Source organism: Miniopterus schreibersii (assembly GCF_964146895.1).
Source record: "Miniopterus schreibersii genome assembly, chromosome: 8".
In the NCBI taxonomy this organism is placed as follows: domain Eukaryota; kingdom Metazoa; phylum Chordata; class Mammalia; order Chiroptera; family Miniopteridae; genus Miniopterus; species Miniopterus schreibersii.
Window position 1 is genome coordinate 32,201,086 of NC_138109.1, and position 20,530 is coordinate 32,221,615.

The 20,530-nt window shown below is 41.7% G+C and overlaps 2 protein-coding genes across 8 annotated transcripts in view; both read right to left on the minus strand.

The window, feature by feature from the left end:
• Positions 1-1,551: 1,551 nt before the first annotated feature.
• MAGOH (mago homolog, exon junction complex subunit) lies at positions 1,552-8,282 on the minus strand. Its single transcript, XM_081144300.1, has 5 exons — positions 8,110-8,282; positions 5,844-5,902; positions 4,563-4,673; positions 3,104-3,186; positions 1,552-1,814 (listed from the first exon to the last, which is right to left on the minus strand). Exons 1-5 carry the CDS (start codon positions 8,195-8,197, stop codon positions 1,715-1,717), a joined length of 441 nt encoding a protein of 146 aa, XP_081000426.1. The 5' UTR covers positions 8,198-8,282; the 3' UTR covers positions 1,552-1,714.
• Positions 8,283-14,799: 6,517 nt separating this feature from the next.
• The window catches only part of LRP8 (LDL receptor related protein 8), a 70,585-nt gene continuing 64,854 nt past the window's right edge, over positions 14,800-20,530 (minus strand). For 4 of the 7 annotated variants that reach the window (XM_081146262.1, XM_081146260.1, XM_081146259.1 and 1 more), the window contains 3 exons: positions 19,656-19,828; positions 18,511-18,687; positions 14,800-16,310 (listed from right to left, as the gene is read on the minus strand). In XM_081146262.1, the coding sequence (XP_081002388.1) occupies positions 16,272-16,310; positions 18,511-18,687; positions 19,656-19,828 (389 nt within the window). In that variant the 3' untranslated portion in view covers positions 14,800-16,271. The remainder of the gene's footprint in view (positions 16,311-18,510; positions 18,688-19,655; positions 19,829-20,530) is intronic. The other 3 variants (XM_081146265.1, XM_081146263.1, XM_081146261.1) reach the window with 1 other exon arrangement.

The window sequence follows — 20,530 nt, forward strand, 5'->3', positions numbered from 1 at the left end:
CTTTGCCCAATCACTTCCCCTTAGTCAAATGACTTAAGGCCCTGCTCTGTCAGTGCCCACAATCTATTCAACCAGCAATCTGCCTAAGGAATTTAGCATCAAAAGTTCCTACATAATTACTTAACAAATTTCCATACTGTCTGTACCCACTAGGTCTCAATTCTTAATGGCTGTTGGTATTTTTAAAAATGTATTGGAAAATTTTACTGAGACTAGGTATTTTATCCCTTGTAATACATTACTTTCTTCCATACTGAAATAGCTGTAGGTATATCTATAAAAGATGATTTTTAAAAACCCAACCTTGCTTGGTGCAGTGGTTGAGTGTCAACCCATGAACCAGGAGATGGTGGTTCAATTCTTGGTCAGGGCACATGCCTGGTTGCAGCCTTGATCCCCAGGAGGGGGCGTGCAGGAGGAAGCTGATCAATGACTGTCATCATTGATGTTTCTCTCTCCCTTTTCCTTCATCTCTCTGAAATCATTAAAAACATATTAAAAAACAAAACAAAACCCAACTTCAATTATATCCCAATAAAGCTGGAGGAAAACAACCCCAACCACAATACCATTTTACACTTAAAAAATTAACAATACTTCATTAATATCAAATATCCAGTGCTCAAACTTCTGTAATGATGCCAATTTAAAATTTTTTTGAATCATTATCCAAATGGGATCCATTGTATTGATTGTGTCTCTTAAATCTTTTAATCTATAGGCTCCTGCTCCATCTCTATTTTGTTTGCAATTTATTGAAGAAACCAGAGCCCCTGCCTTGGATTTTTCTCTTGATATTGCTGATTAAACTCCCACTGTATTTTTTAACATGTTTCTCTATTTTTTAAATTTTTATTTATTTATTTATTTAAATATATCTTTATTGATTTCAGAGAGAGGACAGGAGAGGGCGAGAGAGATAGAAACATCAATGATGAGAGAGTCATTGATCGAGCCCGCAACCCAGGCATGTGCCCTGACCGGAACTGAACCCCGATCACCTGGATCCCAGGTCGATGCTCAACCGCTGAGCCACGCCCGGCCAGGCTAAATTTTTATTTATTGAGAGGGGCAGGGGAGACAGGGAGAGGAAGGGACATCGATTTATTTCACTTAATTATGCATTATTGGTTGATTCTTATATGTGCCGATTGGGGACTGAACCTGCAACCTTGGTGTATTGGGACAACGCTCTAACCAACTGAGCTACCAGGCCAAGGCTCTATTTTCTTATTTCCTATGAATTGGTAGTTTTATCTACAGAGTTGATTCAATTAGATTTTGGGGCAATATTTTACACATAATGTTAGTGTTTTAAAAAGTAATTGAGCCTTGGCCAGGTAGCTCAGTAGTTGGAGTGTTGTCCTGTACACCAAAAGGTTGTAGGTTTGATTCCCAGTCAGGGCACACACCTAGGTTGTGGGTTTAATCCCCAGTTGAGGCACATGCAGGAGACTGCTGATCAATGTGGTTTTTTTTCCCCTCTCTCTCTAAAAATTAATAAAAACATATCCTCAGGTGAGGGTTAAAAAAAAAAAGTTCACACGTTCAGATCTTTATAAAACAAGAACCACATTTTGTTATGTATTTATTAAAGACAATCATTTACAGTTTATAAAAAAGAAATATTGGCCTGATATACACAAAAATTTCCTGATAATGGTAATTAAAAACAGCTACTCCCACCCCCCTTGTGTCCACACCAATATTCAATCTAGATTGGTTTAATCTTGAAGTGTAATCCAATAAGACTGAACACCAAACACTTCAGGTCCTGGACAAGATAATAAAATACTCGTAAGCCTTCTGGGTCCCTAAAATGCAAAAGGAAAAAAATGTTTAAAAAGCTGAGAAATACTGGCAAGATAATATCATTTAATAATGCAGATTATGTACCGAGATATTACTCATAAAGGTATTTACAGAATTAAAACTTTGAAAACAACAGTGTCCAAAAAGGAGAAAAAGGCTACATGCTATATATTAAAACAGAATATTGCTCAGCTGGGAGTGGCTCAGCGGTTGAGCATCTACCTAGGATCCAGGAGATCGGGGTTCGATTCCCGGTTGGGGCACATGCCCGGGTTGCGGGCTGCAGCTGATCAATGACTCTCTCATCATTGATGTTTCTATCTCTCTCTCTCTCTCTCCCCCTCCCTTCCTCTCTCTGAAATCAATAAAGATACATTAAAAATAAATAAATAAATAAATAAAATAAAACAGAATATTATGAGGTCATTTAAAATGTTATGGTTTTTTAAAATGGGAAAATGCTTGTTAAGTGAAAAAAATCATTAAAATAACGTTGATCTAAATATTTTTGTGCTTTTAAAAAAAACTATATATTCTTTAATGCACAGAAAAAAGAAAATAAATACTTTAAGATATTAATGGTTGTCTAATTGACAGGTTTGTGGGTGATGTTTCCCCTAACTTTTGTTTCCTTTATTTTCTGTAATGAGCATGTGTAAGTTTCAGATTTAGGAAAACTTTTTTAAAATAGTACTCGTCAGGATCAAGAGGCTAAAGATTACTATAGCATAACCAGCTAAGAAAAAAGAGACTGTCCAAAGGAAGACAATTATGCCTACCATGTACTAAAAGTAAGATATATCTAATCCCAAATCCTCAAAACACAAGAGGCAAAAAGGTTTTCAAATTCTGGGGACTCTGTAGCATACAGATTCATGTCCCAATTTTATAATTTTCCCTACTAACAACATGAATTTTTAAATTTATATTCCAAATTTCAAGTTTCACCCAATCAGACTTTAAGATGCGCTAGTCTGAATGACTTAACACTGAGGAAGGTATTTAGAGTCAGTGACTCTACAGTTTATCTCAAGTTTGTATTGGCATATTTCATTTTTCTGTTCCAGACAGATTCTTACCCACTTTGGCTGCTCCTATGGCATTACTGTGTGTGTCACTGAGAAGCTCTTATTAGTAATAATTGGACAAAACACCAAAAGCAATAGGAGCAAGTCCTTGAAAATAATTCAGTCTCTCTCCAATGACCCCCTTCTGTCTTGCATCTGTATCAGATCTTACAATAATGGTCCCAATTTGGACCCATCAGGACATAACGATCATGTACACTTACTTGGATTGATTAACATCAATAAGGGAACCAATTTTTGATGTTGTGAAAGAAATGTGTTCATCTCCAATGACGATTTCAAGCTCCTAGAAACATTTAAAAAAACTAAGTCAAGCCAAATTGGATTTTTCATTAAGCACATAGGAGGAGGGTTCATCTGCCAAATCACACAACTCTACCATAAGTAAACAACACCAATTCACTCTGAGCACTAAACTGTGCCAGGCACTAGAAACAAAGAGATGAATTAAATACTGGTTTAGTCCTTGAGTACCTCATACTCAAAGGAAGTTGTGTCTGTAAGGCTCCACCATCTGAGATTTGGAAGAAATTACATAATTGTTTTGTACATGAGTTTTCATTGTTAACAGTGTGGAATAATAAGTATAAATCAAGTTTTACAAATACCAAGAATCTAACTTTTCTGGGCAACACGAGACAATTTCGGACAATGATAAATGTTATGAAGACAAACAGATTTTTTTTAAATGATGGGGAGGGGTGTTTTAGATTTGATGGTCAGACTTCACTGAAGAAGTGACAAATGAAGACCTTGATAATAAAGTCTTGGGTAGAATATTCCAAGCAGCATGTAGCAAATACAAAGGTCCTAAACTAAGAACAACAGGTATGTCTGAAGGACAGAAATAAGACCAGTGAGGTTTGAACACAGCCAGAGATTGTGAGAATGGCAGAAGATAAGGTGGGAGTTTGGATTTTTAAATGCAGTGGGAAACTACTGGAGGGTTCAAAATCAGTGGAATACAGTAAGTACTTACTTAAAATTCTGCAACTTTAAGCAAAGCGATGTAGTATAACAAAACCAACTTTATCATAGGCTAATTGATAGAAACAACAGTTAAGCTGATATGGCATCTCATCAACATTATGAGGAAGTCACATTGAACAGAATGATGTTATTTGAAGAGCTGCTATACATAAGCAAATTTACATTTTACAAGATTATTCTGGTTTCAGGATGGAAAAATGGGCTGTACACGACAAGAGGAGAAACAAGGAAATCAATTAGAAGTTTGGCTTAGGACAGAAGCAGATGAGGTTGAAAGAAATCTCTCTCATATATTTAGTTGCTTGCATGATTTTCCTTCTATTACACTGTTAAAATAACTATGTTCCTTTTATCTTTGTATCCTCACAATGCTTTCTCTATAGCAGTTAGTAAGTAAGGTGGGCAGCAAAAACTCTGAGAAAATGGGGAGAGGGGATCTCAAGAAGAAATTCAGGGCTGGGCTTAGGTGGTCAGAAGCACTTGCTCTCTCTGTTCCTCCCTGCAGGATTACTGCTTCCTTAGACCAAGGTGCTGGTAATCTGCTTTGTGTAGGGCTCCATAATACACGCAAGCACAGGCACCACAAGTGGAGGATTCAATGTCATATGCAAAGTAGTCAACTTATCTTTTTTGTAAGATTTCTGCACTGTGGATAGCTGCTAAAACACTCACCTGCCGGCCCACTCGGTCAGGAGGAGGCCACAAAGCATCATCCTCTTTGGTAATTTCACTGTCATCAATTATTCTCTTCAGTTCCTCCATCACACTTTTATGTACATAAGCCTGAAAGCCAGTTAAAAAACAGAATTTAAGTTGTATTGCTAAGCAGCATTCTGCCTCAGACAGCAATTAAAGATTCAAAAAAGACAGCTCCTGAAAACTTATTTCTGGCACCTCTGCAAATGTGAAGACATTCAGGCTTGACCTCAGCATGTGAAGAAGGCAGGGTCAGAAGTGCCCAATGACTACACCTCAGTCCCCCATATAGTTGTTTCTACTTCTTGGCACATCCTATTCACATGGGCCTTCTCCTTGCCTACACACTCAACCCAGATCTAAACCCAAAACAAAAGATCTGTGAGTAACCCTGGTTATTCTTAACTAGATGACATGCTTCTGAAGAGCAGACTCATGTCTTTTAAATATACTTTACATATTAGTTTACATTAAAAAAAAAAAAGAAAAAGGATGTTGACATGTGGGTAAGCATAAAACTGACTGCAATGAAATATAATAGTATGAAAATATATTGACTAAGATATTTTCAAATGTGACAAAGTGGTTAAAAGGAAAGAGTAGCTTTAATGAAGACTTAATAGTATGATAGAAACCACACCAAAAGGTTTGAATTCCTGCTCTATCCCTTACAAGCAGGGGTGACTTTGAACAAGTCCCCTAATTAATATCTGGGCCTTCATGGTCTTATCTGTAAAGGGTATTTAATACCACCCATCACCCAGGCTTACAATCAGGGTTAAATAAGATCTTGTATGTAAATATCTAGTGTCCTGCCTGGCATCTAACATGTAATCAATATGTTAACTGTTTTCCCATGCTCCCATTCAAATGCAAATTAAAAAGCTTTATTGAGTGCTGTGTACCAGGGAATATACCAAACACTATGAGTGGGCAGTAGCTCTTATTTGGTTTTGCAGATGAAGAAATGAAATTTACCAAGTTCAGCCGGGGAATTTGCCCAAGGTGACATGGTTAGTTAGCAGCAGACTCATGGTTCAAGCCAAGATCTGCAAGACTTCAAATGATTACCAGTAATTGATTCACGGTTGTGAAAGAAAATGTATACTAAAAGATTTGAGAAAAACTTTAGAAGCTGTCTACAGACATGTCTATAATTTCCTATTCTTTATCTTTTAATACTCCTCCCAGGAAGAACAAAAAAAGACAAAAGGCTAAACTGTAGTGAATGAGAAAGGCTCTCAGAAGGCTCATTACCTCTTTTCTGATCATGACATCGTTTTTGTAATTGCTGTTGTTGGCATATCTCAATTTCCCTGTGAGCAAAAAACAAATTCAATATACAATAAAAACATATGAACAAACCATAATTAGCCTACTAAGACTATTAGCTGTTGCTTAAAATGTATTCTAACTCCCCCCTCAAGGTCTAACATTTTAATATTTGTACATTTTTTCAGTTCTTCATTTTAGGCTATTAAATAGCCTCACAGCCAAAAATACAGCTGATGCTGAATTACAGTTCTTGCAAAAGGTAGCTCAGGTGTGATAAAAGAACAGGCAGATTCTTTTGTGACTCTGGCAAATCCTATCTCTGCAGGTTAATGTCCTTAGCTGAAAACAGGAATAGTAATTGGTAACTTTCCTGCACACAGGCCTGCTGAGGCTCAAGCGAGTTGTGAAAGCCTTTTGCAAACCATAAAATGCTGTTTATGTACATTATCTTGTGACTGTGTAACATTCTGATCCATTCCTGTGATGGAAAAGTTGTGGTTTTAGCCCTGGCTGGTGTGGCTCAGTTGGCTGGAGTGTCATCCTGTGCATGGGAGGGTTTTGGGTTCAATTCCCGGTCAGGGCTGGTACAAGAGGCAACTGATCGATGTTTCTCTCTCTCTCCTTTCCTCTCTCTCTAAAATCAATGAACATGTCCTTGGGTGAAGATTGAAAAGAAAAAAGTTGTGTTTTCTTTATTTAGCACATTTGGTATACAAGGTCCTCTGTGCACACATGCATTCAACAGGCTAATTTGGGTACATGGTGCGTACAAAGAAGATAAAAGAGCCAAATTAAATGATACCTCACTACACTCTCTACCTCAAGTCTCCTTCCTTTCAGTTCATTCTCCACACAGTGATTAGTAACAGACAGATCTGATTATATTACTCTAACACTTTGATACTGACAATGGCTTCCCATTGAATTCTTGACAAAATCCAAGTTCAACATGGCATACTACTAAGCTGAGCCTCTGCCTGCGTTTCCAGGCTCACTTCTGCAACAGTCATCCCTCTCATAGCTTGAGTTAGACTACTTGGTTTCTACCTGAAACATCCCATGCACTTTTTGGTTTTCAGCCTCTTTGCCGTTAATGCTGTCCAAAATGTCTTAACTCTCATCTGCCTAAACAACTCTGAATCCTCAGGCTAGATTAAGTGCCTTCTTACTGCTCCCATAGTCCCTTCTGTTTCTACCACAGCACCTAATATACTGTCTTCTCACTGTTTACAAATCTATTTCCTTCACAAATGCAGCTTGTGAGATTCATCTTTGTGTCCCCATTCAGTGGGAGTTTTCTATCATTTTAAATTCCTTTTCCTTCACCACTGTGTCCCCTCCCTAAATCCTATAACTGACAGTCATATTGGTTCTGCCTCTAACAGTAACCTAAATCTTCTCTCCACTTTTACTATCACCCTAGTCCCAGCCAACATCCCTTTTGTCTGAATAACTGTTAACTGTCTCCTAATAAGTAGCTCTTTTCCACTTTTACATATTCTGTACCCAATAATTAGAACTTTTTTTCAAGAACAGATCACATCTCTTCTCTGCTTAAAACTTTTCAATTGCTTCCTGCTGCATTAGAATAAAATCCAAACTCTTTACCATGGCCTACAAAGACCTACATGTTGTGACCGCTGCCTACTTATCCCACATTATCTTCTACTATTCTCCCCAGAGCTCACTATTCTTCAGCCATGTTGGCTACCAGGGATGCCTAGCTCATCCCTGCCCAGTGGCCCCTGAGACTTGTTACTCCCTCTGACTAGAATGCTCTTTTTTGAGCTTCACAAGGCTGGCTCCTTCTTGTCAATCAAGGTTCAGTTCAAACATCACCTTTTCAGAGGGCTCTCTAATGGTCACTCTATTTAAAACCAGCCCATCACTTTGTTTTATTTCCTGACTACTCATCCCTATCTGGAATCTTTTTTGTTTATGATTTCTCTCCCAGCCCTAGAATACAAATTCCACGAGAGAGGAAGCTTGTCTATCGTTCACTCCTGTATCCCAGATTGTGAAACAAAGTGGTAAAAATGGGCGTTCAATCACAGTTTGTTAAGTATTCTGGTCAAAAATGTCACTATACAGAAGACCCTGCACCTGGACAAAAAGAACCAGTTGGGGGGGGGACACACAGAAATGTTCCTTCCAGATCCGTCCCTTCCTCTAGTTCCCCGCAATTCCAGACCCCTGGCCTCCCCGCGCCCGCCCTAGGCCTAGTTCCCGCTCCCGAGAGCGCTCTCACCATCCGGTCGGAACTCAAATTCCAGGAACTCGTGGCCGAACTTGCCCTTGTGACCCACGTAATAACGCAGATAAAAGTCACTCTCCATAGCTAGCGAAAGGCCTCGGAGACCGAACTTTAATAGCAACACGTACCGGGCTGTACGCGCCCAACAGTGACGTTTGGTGGCGCGCGGAAGTGACGTAAGGCAACGCCGCCGCCCGTAGCGAGGGCGCTCCTCTCCCGCCCCGCCCGGAGGTGGGAACAAGGCTGCCCCGCCCCTCTCGGCGGAAACCCGGCCCCTTGCACTTGGAGGCGGGGTCCGTGTAGCCACGCCCTTCAGCCCGGTGCGGGAACGAGGCTGAGGGTTACCAGCGCCCCTTCTCCCAGCCGTGAGGCCGGCAGTCACGCAAGGTATTGAGGGCTTAGCAAAGGGTTTCTAGACCTCTGTTTAAAACTTCGGGCTAAAGACACACACACACAAAAACAAAAACAACTTCGGGCTGAACATCCTGAGCTCTGCGACCCTCCAGGCCCAACCTCCATTTAAAGGACGTTCCACTTGTGTGAGGCAGACAAAGCCCCTCACTGTCTCTGGACCTAGGTTGTCTCAACAGGAAAATGGGGTTAAATGACCAGACCCCACAGAAGAACTGAGTGCGTGATAGTACATGTGTCCAAAGTTGGCTCCGGGCCAGCCGGTGTTGCTCGGTGGTTGAGTGTCAGCCCTTGAACCGGGAGGCTACGGTTTGATTCCTGGTCAGGGCACATGCCTGGGTTTCAGGCTCCATCCCCTGCGGAGGATGTGGAGGAGGCAGCCATGATTCTCTCTCATCATTCATGTTTCTCTCTCTCTCTCCCTCTCCCTTCCTCTCTCTGAAATCAATAGAAACATTAAAAAAAACAAGTTGGCTCCGACCTGACTTTGCTGATTAAGGATCAGTTCGAGAAAACCCTTCTCAGGGTGCTTTTCCTGAAAACACAGTGGTGGAGATTACCATTTCCCTGGAATTAACTTGCCCGCATTTATCCCCCATTTTCTCTCTACCTTTTCTTTCTACCTCTCCCTTTCTACTACACTGGTCTCTAGAGTAGGGGCCATGAGTAGAAGTTGGGTTGAATATTTTATCTCCCGCTCCCCAGCCATCTATGCACTGCTTACTCAGCAGTGATCTCTCAGCCCTGGCTGCACAATGGAGTCACCTGGGAGAATCTAAAAAATACCCATGTTGGGCCCCACCCCAAACCCAAATCTCTCACGGTGGACCTGGGCATTGGTGTTTTTTATTGTAAAATTCCCCAGATGAGTCAGGGTTGAGAACTACCTAAGAGACTCTTATCTTTTTAGGCCTAAGTGGTTGACTCTGTGAAGGCTTTCTGGCTGTGGAAAAAAATTTTCTTCTTGATTAGGCCAAGAACAATCAAAATCCTAATTATAAGAATCCTGCTTTAGCTCATCTAAGTTCCAGCCAGAGGGGGAATGGAATTGGTTCTAGAGATAATGTTGAGATGGTATCATTCTTGGGTCTTGGTAACTATAACTGTATATTATTCTGTGTTCAGACCAGTGGTCTCTGATTCTCATTCCTAATCTTGCCATTATTCCTTTTCTACCTGAAAAAGCATTGATAACAAAGTGTAGAGTGGGTGTGATGGAGGAAAAAATCACTGGTGACTTGTATTAAAATAATCCTCTGTGTGACAATGATTCACTGTGATCAGAGGTGAACTGAATGAACTTTTTGGACCTCAGGTTTCTTATCTTTAAAATGAGCATAATAATGTTATACATCTGGCAGAACTGTTTTAAGGATAAGAAACAATGTTTAAGAAATTGGAAAATACTTTCAAACTGCAAATTACTTTGAAACCATATGGCATTTTATTTAAAAACAACAACAACACCGGATATGGGTGGTAACAAAGGAATTGTATAAAAAAGAGAAGGGAACTTCCAGGTATTAAGCACCTAATAACTGTCAGCCCTAGGGCTGAGCCCATTTATTAACGCTTGTTCTTTGAATCCTCACAGATGGTAACTGGAGCTAAGTAGAGACATTGGATAATAACCACAAGGTTATTTTCCAAGAATGAAATTATAAAAATTATAATGTAACTGGTGTATCTGGGTATCTGCAGGTGTGGCAAATAGCAAAAGTGCTAGAAAACTTAAAGGACACCAGCCATAGGGTTTTATAGTAAAGCAGGCTGTGAAGTGATCCAGGTTTGGGGGTATGAGACGGCGTGTTCTAGCTGAAAGAGCATGATCTCTGTGGCTGATGTGCTGGAACTCAGCATAATATACTGAGCATGTACTGTGTGTCATGTGCTGGGACTACCACAATGAGCAAGGCAGATCTTTATAGAGCTGAGCACACAAGCAGTTATAATGTAGGGATAAAGGTTACAAATAGGGGAAGCACAGAATACTGTGGAAGCACATGGAGTGGCTCCTAATCCAGTCTAGGGGCTTTAAGGGAAATCTCCTGAAGGAAATGTTCCAGAGAGAGGGCCCAGAACTGTGTGGTTAGAACGCAGAATGAGGTTGTGAACATGGTAACAAGGTTGGAGAGGGGGCAGAAGCTAAATTATAAAGGACTTTACAAGACATTAAGGATTTGGGGCTAAAACTCAAGGGTATTGGATTTTAATGCAAGGGAAACAGATAAAGGCCTTTCAGCAGGAAAGTAGAGAGGGGTGGTTGTGACATGACCTGTTGCATTCTAGAAAGATCGCTCTGGCTACAGTGTTGTAGATAGGATTGGAAAATGGAAAGATTAGAAGTATGAAATTCAGATAAGTAGTTTTAAAGTAACCTATGATGGTGACAATCCAAGATGATGGTAATATATACTCTGGTAATAGCAATGGAGATATAAAAGTAGATGGGTTTGAGATGGAATACCATAATTTAAAGGGTGGACAAAGGATATTAAGATGTGGCCAGAGAGGTAGAGAGAAAACCGGGTGTATGGTGTCAGGTAAACCAAAACAAGAGTATCCCAAGAAAGGTGTGTGAACAATGTTAAATACTCCTTCCAAGGTCCAGGAAGATAGGACTGAAAGTATTTACAAGATTTATAATCAAAGAGGTCCTGGGTGACCTTGATAAAAGCAACCTTAATGAGAAGTGGGAGTGAGAAGTAGGGCAGAAGTATTGGGATACAAGTAGGCCAAGTTTATTGTGGAGTTATCTAACCCTATGAGTCAGGTCTGGGTCTGAGAGAATAGACAGTGCTTCCTGGAGGACTCAAGGACAATCAGGAGTAGGCCCGATGAAGAGCAGAGAAGGAAAATCTAGGCAGAGAGTGCCCGGTGTACATGAGCACATGTGCTACATGTTCTTTGGGGACATAAGCATAACTGTGACTTTGGGCAGTTCCTTCACCCATTCCTCATCTATAAAGTGGGAATTATAATACTGATAGTATTTACCTCACAGGATTGTTGATGAAGATTAAGGTAATTTATGTGGAATACTGGGTACACCTTAGGGACTCAATCAACGACCGTTCGTTCACTCTCCCCTCCTTAAAACATCACAATGAAACAATACTTTCGGATTTTAAAAAATGAATTTAATCTTTCTCTAGAAACAGTGCACTGATTTTACAAATGTCCACATTTGGTTTTTAGTTCACCGAGATGATGCCAGTACAGCTAGTGAGATGCAACACACCACCCTTTGCCTCTGGAAGAGAAACCAGACTGCAAAGGTGACTGAGTACAGAGTCAACGGAACTCGGAATGACGAGACAAAAAGAGCAGGAACGGTTAGTGTGACCCAACATTCTAACATGCCTGTTATATCACATCAAATATGGTAGTTTTGGGGCATGTGTGTGGGAGGGTGGGGGGCAGACAAACAAGAAAAATTCATTTGGGTACAGTGTGATGGAGTTTGCAAATGAGTACTTCACCCCCAAACTAACAGCTTGTATAGAACAAAATGCTATTTTAATTTTAAAACACATGGTTTGTACAGGTATTTGTTTTCTCTTGTAATTTTTGTAAAAAAGTATCAAAACCTTCATGTCTTTAAATATATATATACATATACAGGTGGCTCTTTTAAAATTACTTTTTATAGCACAAAGTGTTTGCAGATACAGAGGGTTTCTGCTGATTCCTGACTGTGCACATGGTTCATAGCCTGAATGAACAGTGTGTCCTGATTTCTTTTATTAACTGAAAATTTGAAGCTGTAATTCTTCCACCCCGAAAGTCTCCATATCCTGAAAATCTCCAATACCCTAAAAATACAGTGTAAGAAGACTGCAATACTTTATTTTCATGCATTGAAAGGAGATAGTTTACTCTGAAACGTTTAACTGCTAACCATCTCTATTCTGTGAAATGATGAGTGTATGGCTGAAGTTAGGGAGTGAGGTGGGGAGGCTCACACTCCTGTGCCCTCTCCCCATTCCCATCAGCGCCTAACTGGATAGTGGTTGGGGCCCCCTCTGCAGACTCCACGTCATCAAAGTTTCCAGTTTTCTTTCTCACAGTTGAGAAAAATCTCAGAGGCTCTTGACAACATGGAACCTTCTGTGAAAGTCCCACTGTCCTTATATTAGTTTTCATTGACCATATCAAAGAACTTCAACTCAAATATATGAAAAGCAGTCACTGTTTCTCTTTGGCCACTGGAAAGCTTGAGGCTGAAGCCTGTCATGTCTGCAAGTGCTGGCAACGCATCCTGATGAATTTCCCATGCACCTGGTGCCTCGTCCACAGTGAACGACCAAGAAGTGTTTGCTTAATGGAACCAGAAGTTAAACAGAACATTCTATAAAGTGCTTATACTGAACCTGTCTTTCCACCCAGCCTCATCTCTTGCTAAGTCCCCAAGAGCTTTTTGTTCCTTATAATGAATTACATGCAGTTAAAGTCCCCATGCTCTTTCATGCCTGTCTTGGTTCAGTGTTTCCTCTGCCTGAAGCAGCCTCACATCCCTACTTAATTGTTAAGACTTAGCTTAAGGTCACTTCCCCTATGATGGCTTTCTTGACCCCATTCTTCATCTCCTTCGGGAGAAATGATAACTTCGTACCACAGCTGTTCTCTGGAAAGAATCTATTCCTTTTTTGTTTCCACATATGTCTTCCTCCACTGCTACTGTGAACTCCATAAGGACAGAAAACATTCAGTTGACCTGTACATCTGCAGTGCCTGACACTTAGTTGGTACCGAGCAAGTGGTTTCAGTGAATGAATATATTGCAATCGCAAGGAGAGAATTGGAGGGATCAATAGTGCGTATTGCCGTAAGTTTAAATCCAATCTCATTCTGACATTACAGGTTATCTCCATCTGTTTTATAAATAATCATGCTATCGAAAGTGAATAAATGAAATTTTAGTTTCCACTGTTTCTGGAAGGCCATTTCTGCCAGTGCCTTCATAATTCCATTGGAAACATAGGTAGCAGGTTTGGTACAATGTAAAGCAACTTGCTATTGCAGAGTTCAGGCAGTGCAAAGTAGTCAACTGGGGAAGAAAAGGGAGGAAAAGGACCGGGACCAGTTTGTTTTAAATAGAGAAAAATTGTCTGATAAAATTTCTCCCCTCCTGGAGTCATCTCTAAGCTCCCTTCCAGCTCTACAGTCCGATGACTGACCCATTCTTGACTGTCGATATATGAATGCACAGGGGCAGAAGGCAACAGAAATGCAACTAAACCTCAGAATGGGGCTTAAAAGCCTTAAGGACTGGAAGATGGACCTGGCTCCTCAGATTTCACCTATTTTAGTACCATCCAACATGTATTCCACAATTTTGTTTTTTGTAGGTTGCTCCCATAGCTGCCTCTTTCAAACTGCAGTTGTAGCATAGTCAGAAAATATGAGTGTCTCTGAGAAAGCTGTATCTTGTCATCATTTTGAGATCTCAGGCTGAATCATCCTGACCTTATTCATTATTTTTCCTGTAAAGGCCAGGATCTGACTGAAAGTTTAGATATTATGCATTAGTCACTGTTATTATTTCCACAGGAAATTCTATTTCTTTGGAAGCAGATTACAGAAAAGGTTGCTTTTTTTGTGTACATTTCAGTGATTTTTCACTTTCATCGTTTGTCTTCAGTCAAAAATTATTTTACTTTTTATTCTTGAAAGAATAGTAGTAAGTGATTAAGCTCCATAGGAGCTGGCCAGCTGTTTTTACAATTCTATTTGGTAATGGTCATTCTAGGTCAATTGCATTTTCCTTCTTAATTGGTGTTTCAGGACTGTCAACACGTACATATCATGAGGAAATTGCTGGTCTGTTCCCAGGCTCCAGAATACAGTTGTTTTCTCAAGATTTAGGAGACCATGAGTGACGTAGAAAAACGTCCTAGGAACAGGGTGATAAGCTGATGAGACATCCAAGCTTCATTGAGTTGGGGGCAACCAGGAAGCAGGAGAGAGAAATTTGCTTAAATGTGTCAAGTTCCAGGTATGTTAAGGTTAAATACATGTCCTCTGCTCCTACTTAAGCCAAACACTTCTGTGTCACATCTTGTCCTTCACTGCAGTGGGGAGTGAAGTGGTAGAACAGCAGAGTTAAGAAAAGACCTCGGATGAGAGAGCCAGTGGAGACTGAACTCCTTCTGGGACTGTCCGATTATTTTCCAATGGTAGACCCCACAAAGGGGTCTACCCGCCTCCCCCAAGGCCCAGGAGAAGCAAAGAAAGTGTCCATATGGGGGGAAAAAAATCTGTACATATACCTAGAGTTTTTCCTTTTATTTACAAAGCAGTAAACCAAATCCCTGTGTGAACATATATATCCAGTGTACTATAATATTGCGTATGCCATTTCCCCCTCAAATAGGACTTTAGGTTTGGCCACTTTTTCTGACTTAAGCCCCAAATTAGTTTCATCTATGTGAACACATGAAGGCAACAAACCTGTGTATTACACTTCCCCGCCTAAAGGAAATGGTAGAAAGAGGAAGGAAGAGATGGAGATGTAGCAAAACCTATTCCACTATCTTTATCTTCATCCATAGCATTATTTCAGGGATTCTGTACCTAAGCCAGTCCCTAGAGTAAACTTGGGCGGTTCTGGAAACATCTCCACTTAGCTCTCTATAAGTAGGTACCCGCAGGGTGCTTCAGAGGAACCTTGATGAATTCAACCAAAGTGTCCTGAAGGAAAATGAAGTTACTTGAAATGCTGAACTTTAAAACAAGGAGTAGCCAAGGTTCAGGCGTGTTCTCACCTGAGCTCACGAGGATTTCTGACATGGTGTAAAGTCTATACCCTGGCCTTAGCCACACAAGAGAAAGCCCAGGTAGAAGTCACAGCAGCCATGGGTGAGCTGGAGGGTTTTTCCTGACTGATTGGGGCCCAGGAATAGCCAGAGGTGGAAAGATTCTGCCTCTTCTGCTACACGTTTGCACAAACCACAGTATCTGTTTTCTGAGCCAAATTTCCAAAGGCTTCTCTGAAAACTCCAGATACCCTCTTGTGGACTGTCTTAATGTAGGTTTATGTCTATGTACTTGAACAACAGCCATAGGTGCGCCTCCTCTCTCGATTTTTCTCTTGCACACACATACAGACAAACATAAATGCACACAGAGTCTGTGTGGTGGGCCAATCATACCAAAAATAAATACTCTCATGTCTCTAAATTATTTATATAACTAACCTTATTTTTGAAGTTTGTTAATAAATAATCTAAATTGGGGAAGGAGTTGAGGTGTTTTTTTCTTATGTTGATGGATAGCCACAAAGCATAATCATTTTATTTACAAAAAAAACAAACTCCAAAACCTAAGAAAGCCCCCCCAAATCAAATACTCTCTCTGTAAATATAGGTTTTAAGTGATGAGTAAGCTACTGTACCATCGGCCCCATTTGGTTATGTACATCATGTTAGTCACTCAGCAGTAGCCATTCCATGAATTCCTCATGGGTAGTGCAACCAGTTAAAAAGTGTATAAAACATTATACATATAAAAACTCTCACATCCTTTGGATGTTTGCAGTTCATCATAACTTTGTGGTTACCTTTCTGCAACATAAATTAAAAAAAATTACACACACGCGCGTACACACACACACGCACGCGCATGCATGCGCGTGCGCTCTCACAGACCCATATACAGAAATCCTTCCATCCAGGCATACACCATCCAGAGAGTGTAGTGCATGGAACTGAATTCCGTGAGGCATGAAGGGAATGGTCCCATCCTTAGGGCAGTCCATCATCTTCAAGGCTTAATGCCACTCGCTGGGGAGACACAGCAAAGAAACCATCATTAGACCCATAGGAGTTATTTATTGAGTATGCCTGAGGTACCAGAGAGAATTCTATTACTTTACAGGCGTTAATTCATATAATCTTCAAACTACCCCAAGAGACAGGTTTGTCATAGTTATTTTATAGATGAGAAAATTGAGACTCAACGAGCTTAAACATTTGTCCTGGATCACGTAGCAAGTGGGTGAACTAAAATTTGAACCCAGATCTGTGTGAATCCAGAGTGTTAGTTTTTCCATCATTCTGTTCTGCCTCTTTGTAAAGGAGGGCTGCAGGGATCTAAACTTTCTCAGTCCTTTCTTATAGGATTTTAGGTTTGCATATGTTTTGGCATATGTTTAATCCCACGTCATTAGCTGCTTGTCTCTAGCATGCTAGTCACAGTTAGGAAGGTGATCTGCTGTACCCCTCCCAAATGATTAACAGAATCGGAAGGCAATGCAGGTCAATGAAATTCAATACCTCTTCCCTTCACACCCCTACTTTCTAGTCATTAGATGCTAGACTTCCCTTTGTGACAAATGGCTGACCACTGGATGGTGAGCCAGTCTATTCCATTGTGGACAGTGGATTTAAATTCTCTCCTATATTGATATGAAGTGTTTCTTTGTATCTTCTGATGTTCCCTGATTCTCTCTCTTAGACTCAGAGAGTTCTACACAGACAACACTTGAAATTTGCAGTGTTTGAGTTCCTTCCTTCGGAATGTTTTCTTCTCCAGGCTACACATCTAGCCTTCCCCAACTGGTCTAGTTGTAATCCTGTTTCCCACCCATCCATTTCCTGGATACCCTCCTGTGGACAGATCCGTGTTTCAATATCGTCTCACGGCAATTGAATGTGGGCTAACCGCTTCACCTCTCTGAGCCTTGATTTCATCATCTGTCAAATGGGAATAATAATAGGACCTACCTTCTAGGGTTGTTGGGAAATTATATGACATAATGTATGTAGAATGCTTAACACACACAGGTCCAGAGTATTCTAGGTCAACCTAACCAGCACGAAATACAACCAGACTAGCATTTTCCACCTCTGGACAATCTACACATAATAAAAGGTAACTCCACTGCCTTTCAAATCATCTTTTGGTTATTTGTGGTTTTGCATGAATGCCATGGCCTTGCTCCACTAGTATAGATATTTGAGAGTATCTTTTTCTAATCCAGTTACCCTCCCACTCTCTCCAAGACAGTATAGAGCTACCTGAGAAAGGGACAGGGAGGTAACAGGTTATTGAGAATACTGGTTTCCAGAGCTTCAAGGCTATTTACCCCATGATAGAGTGGGAAGAGCATGGGCTTTGTATATATACAGACTGGAGTTTGAATCCTGGTTCTGCCACTTCCTGGTTGTGATCCTAGGCATTATTTAATTTCTGAGTCTCAGTTTTCTCATCTGCAAAATGGGGCTAATAATATCAACTTTACAAGGCCACTGTAAAAACTAAAGGAGAAGAGGCATGTAAAACACTGAGTGGTGTCTGATACATGGCTGATTTCCTCACTGTCCTTCTATTTCTCTGCAACTGGCAGGAGGTTATTCCTTGGTTCTAGATTCCTCAGGAATAGCTCCTCCTGGACGGTTTCTTCCTTCTCTGGAAACAATGCTACCTCCCATGTACGGAGTGCTTTATAACTCACAAAGCTCTCTCACGTGTGCTGTCTAGCTTGAACTTTATAAACTCAAGAGGCAGATGGAAGGGGGGGGTGTGTGTTATTCCCATTTGACAAATAAAAGCAAGCAGAGAAGTGACTAAGATCACAGGGCTGTGGAACAGTGAAACTGGGAGTCATCTCCTTACTCCAAGCTCAACATTTCTTCCACTGTGCCCTCTTTGATCTTTAAAAATTGGTTAAGCAACTATTTGCTTTGATTGGCCCAGGCTAAGGATCCTCAAGGCCACCTTCTAGCCCTCTTCACTTGCTCAGCCTCATTTCCCGTGTCTCCCCTTCATGAACAATTTGCTTCAGCAGCAGTTCTGTCTGCCCTGCTCATACTCAATCATTTCTTCCACATGCCATTTCCTCAGTCTGCAACTCACCCAGCTTTTCTCTTTGTGCCAATACCCAGCCTTCCAGAACCAGAAAGCTTTCTAGCATTGGCTGTACCTGCCTGGGTTCACACCCTCACTCATCAGCCCCTCAGACTCAGAGTGGCACTGCCCTACCTTGCACTTGACGACAGGCAGCTCGGAAAGAGGGTTCTTCGGGAGTTGGTGCAGCTGTGACCTTGGTTCTCCCGGCAAGACAAAAAGCTCCTTGAGGGCAGGGGCTGGGTCTTCCAGTTCTCTGGTCTCCCCAAGACAGGGCTCTGCCCACAGTGGGCGGTCAAAGCTGCTGATTGCCTGACAGGGGGATGGACTGGGTGACCTATGAGGTTACACTCAGCCCCCTGACTGCTAGACAACCATGACACCTGCTTCAGCCACTTTGCAGTCCTGCTCCCCCAACAAGCCATGCCCTGTGGCGCCTCTCAGCTTTTGCATGTGCTTCTTTCTGGAATGCCATTCTCTTCCTTCTCTTTCAAGGACGCGGTTTATCTGTCACCTCCTCTGTGAGGCACTCCCTGCCAAATTCCCCAAACAGAATTAACAGCACCCTTGTTGATTTGTTCAACAAATATTCACTGGGAGCCACCTATGCTGTGCTGGGCATCAGGGAAATAGATTAATCAGATAGTCCTGCCCTCAAGGAGCTCACGGTCTAGTGGGAAGACCAAAGAGTAAAAAGACAAGTTGGCCAGAGTGTGACAGGTGCTGTGATGGAGAGAAGCTGTGGGAGAACATAGAAAGCCAGGGAAAGTTTCTTAGAAGAGAGGACTCCTGAGCTTCCACCATGGCACTTGGCACACAGCTGTACAATAGGAAGTGACGATCTCTAACCCCCGCCAGCTCCTTGGGAGCAAGCACATTCCTTCCTTCCTTTTGAACACTTAATACCTAATGTGGTGCTTGGCTCATAACTGGCATACAGTGCTTGTTGCAATGAATACATTTGAATTGAATGGCCCTAGGTCAAAGGTTCTGAAAACTTACTCAGCAGAAAGACAGACATTTGGTCTTTACTTCCAGGAAGAGCCTCTAGGTACAAGATGGTCCTGATACCCTTCTACCCCAACTGCCTGCCTCAACGCTTCTGTGTCCCCAGGGCCTAGAACAGTGCCTGGCACATGGTAGGTTCTTGATAAATGTTTGAAGGAAGGGAGGAAGGAAAGAAGGGAGGAAGGCAAGGAGGGAGGGAGGAAGGAAAAAGGGAGGAAGGAAGGAAGGGAGGGAGGGAGGGAGGAGGAATTCTTTGAGCAAGGAGTGCTTACCGCGGGGTAGACGTGGCCGACCTGGGCAGCCCTCCCTATGTGGAGCTCATCTTCGTCATCCTCTTCTGTTGTTTTCCTGTACACGGGGTTGTCGAAGTTCATGCTTTTGGTGTTCTTGCGCTTCCAGTTCCTCCAGATCAGGTAGCCACTCGTGCACAGGAGGGCTATTACCGCTGGAGGGAGACACCATACACTGACCTCCAGCAGCCCCAGCCCGCTGCTCAGAAGTCAGTGTGTCTCTTGCCACCTCTCATTTTACTGCCCTTGTCCCTTGGGTTCTGTTTCTACGTGCTCTCTTTCTGCTGCTTGGAAGCCCTCTTCCCATCTCCTCTTTCATTAACTACTCACCCTTCAAATCCAGCTGAAAGTGAAGTCTTGCCCAGCCTCTCAAGGTAGAGTCAGTTGCTCCCTCACATGCGTTCCCAGGCCATGGTACCATTATTTTACATACGTGTACCCCAACCAGACTGAGCTCTTTGAGGGCAGGGACTATGTCTTTTTCTCTCTCTGTGCCCAGTGCCTTGCACCGAGTAGGTGCTCAGTGACGTGTGCTGACTGAATGAGTGAATTTCTTCACCACACCTTTGCCCTAATGCCGCTGCTTCCCTGGGTTTCTCTGAGAAAACCATTCTCTCCCCAAATAGGAGGGACTCTGCAAGAAGAGGAGCATCTCTAGAAGAAGACAGAGCAGGGAAATATAGGCTCTGAGTTAGAATAAATGAATATATTAAGTGTAAAGGAGGAAGTTCTCAAACAGAGCTGGGCACAAGTGGGGCAAGCATCTTCATAAGATAGTAAGCAATCGCCCTGAGCATTCACGTATGGGCTGGATAATAGCTATCCAGGATGCCACAGAGAGGGTTTCTACTTTGGTA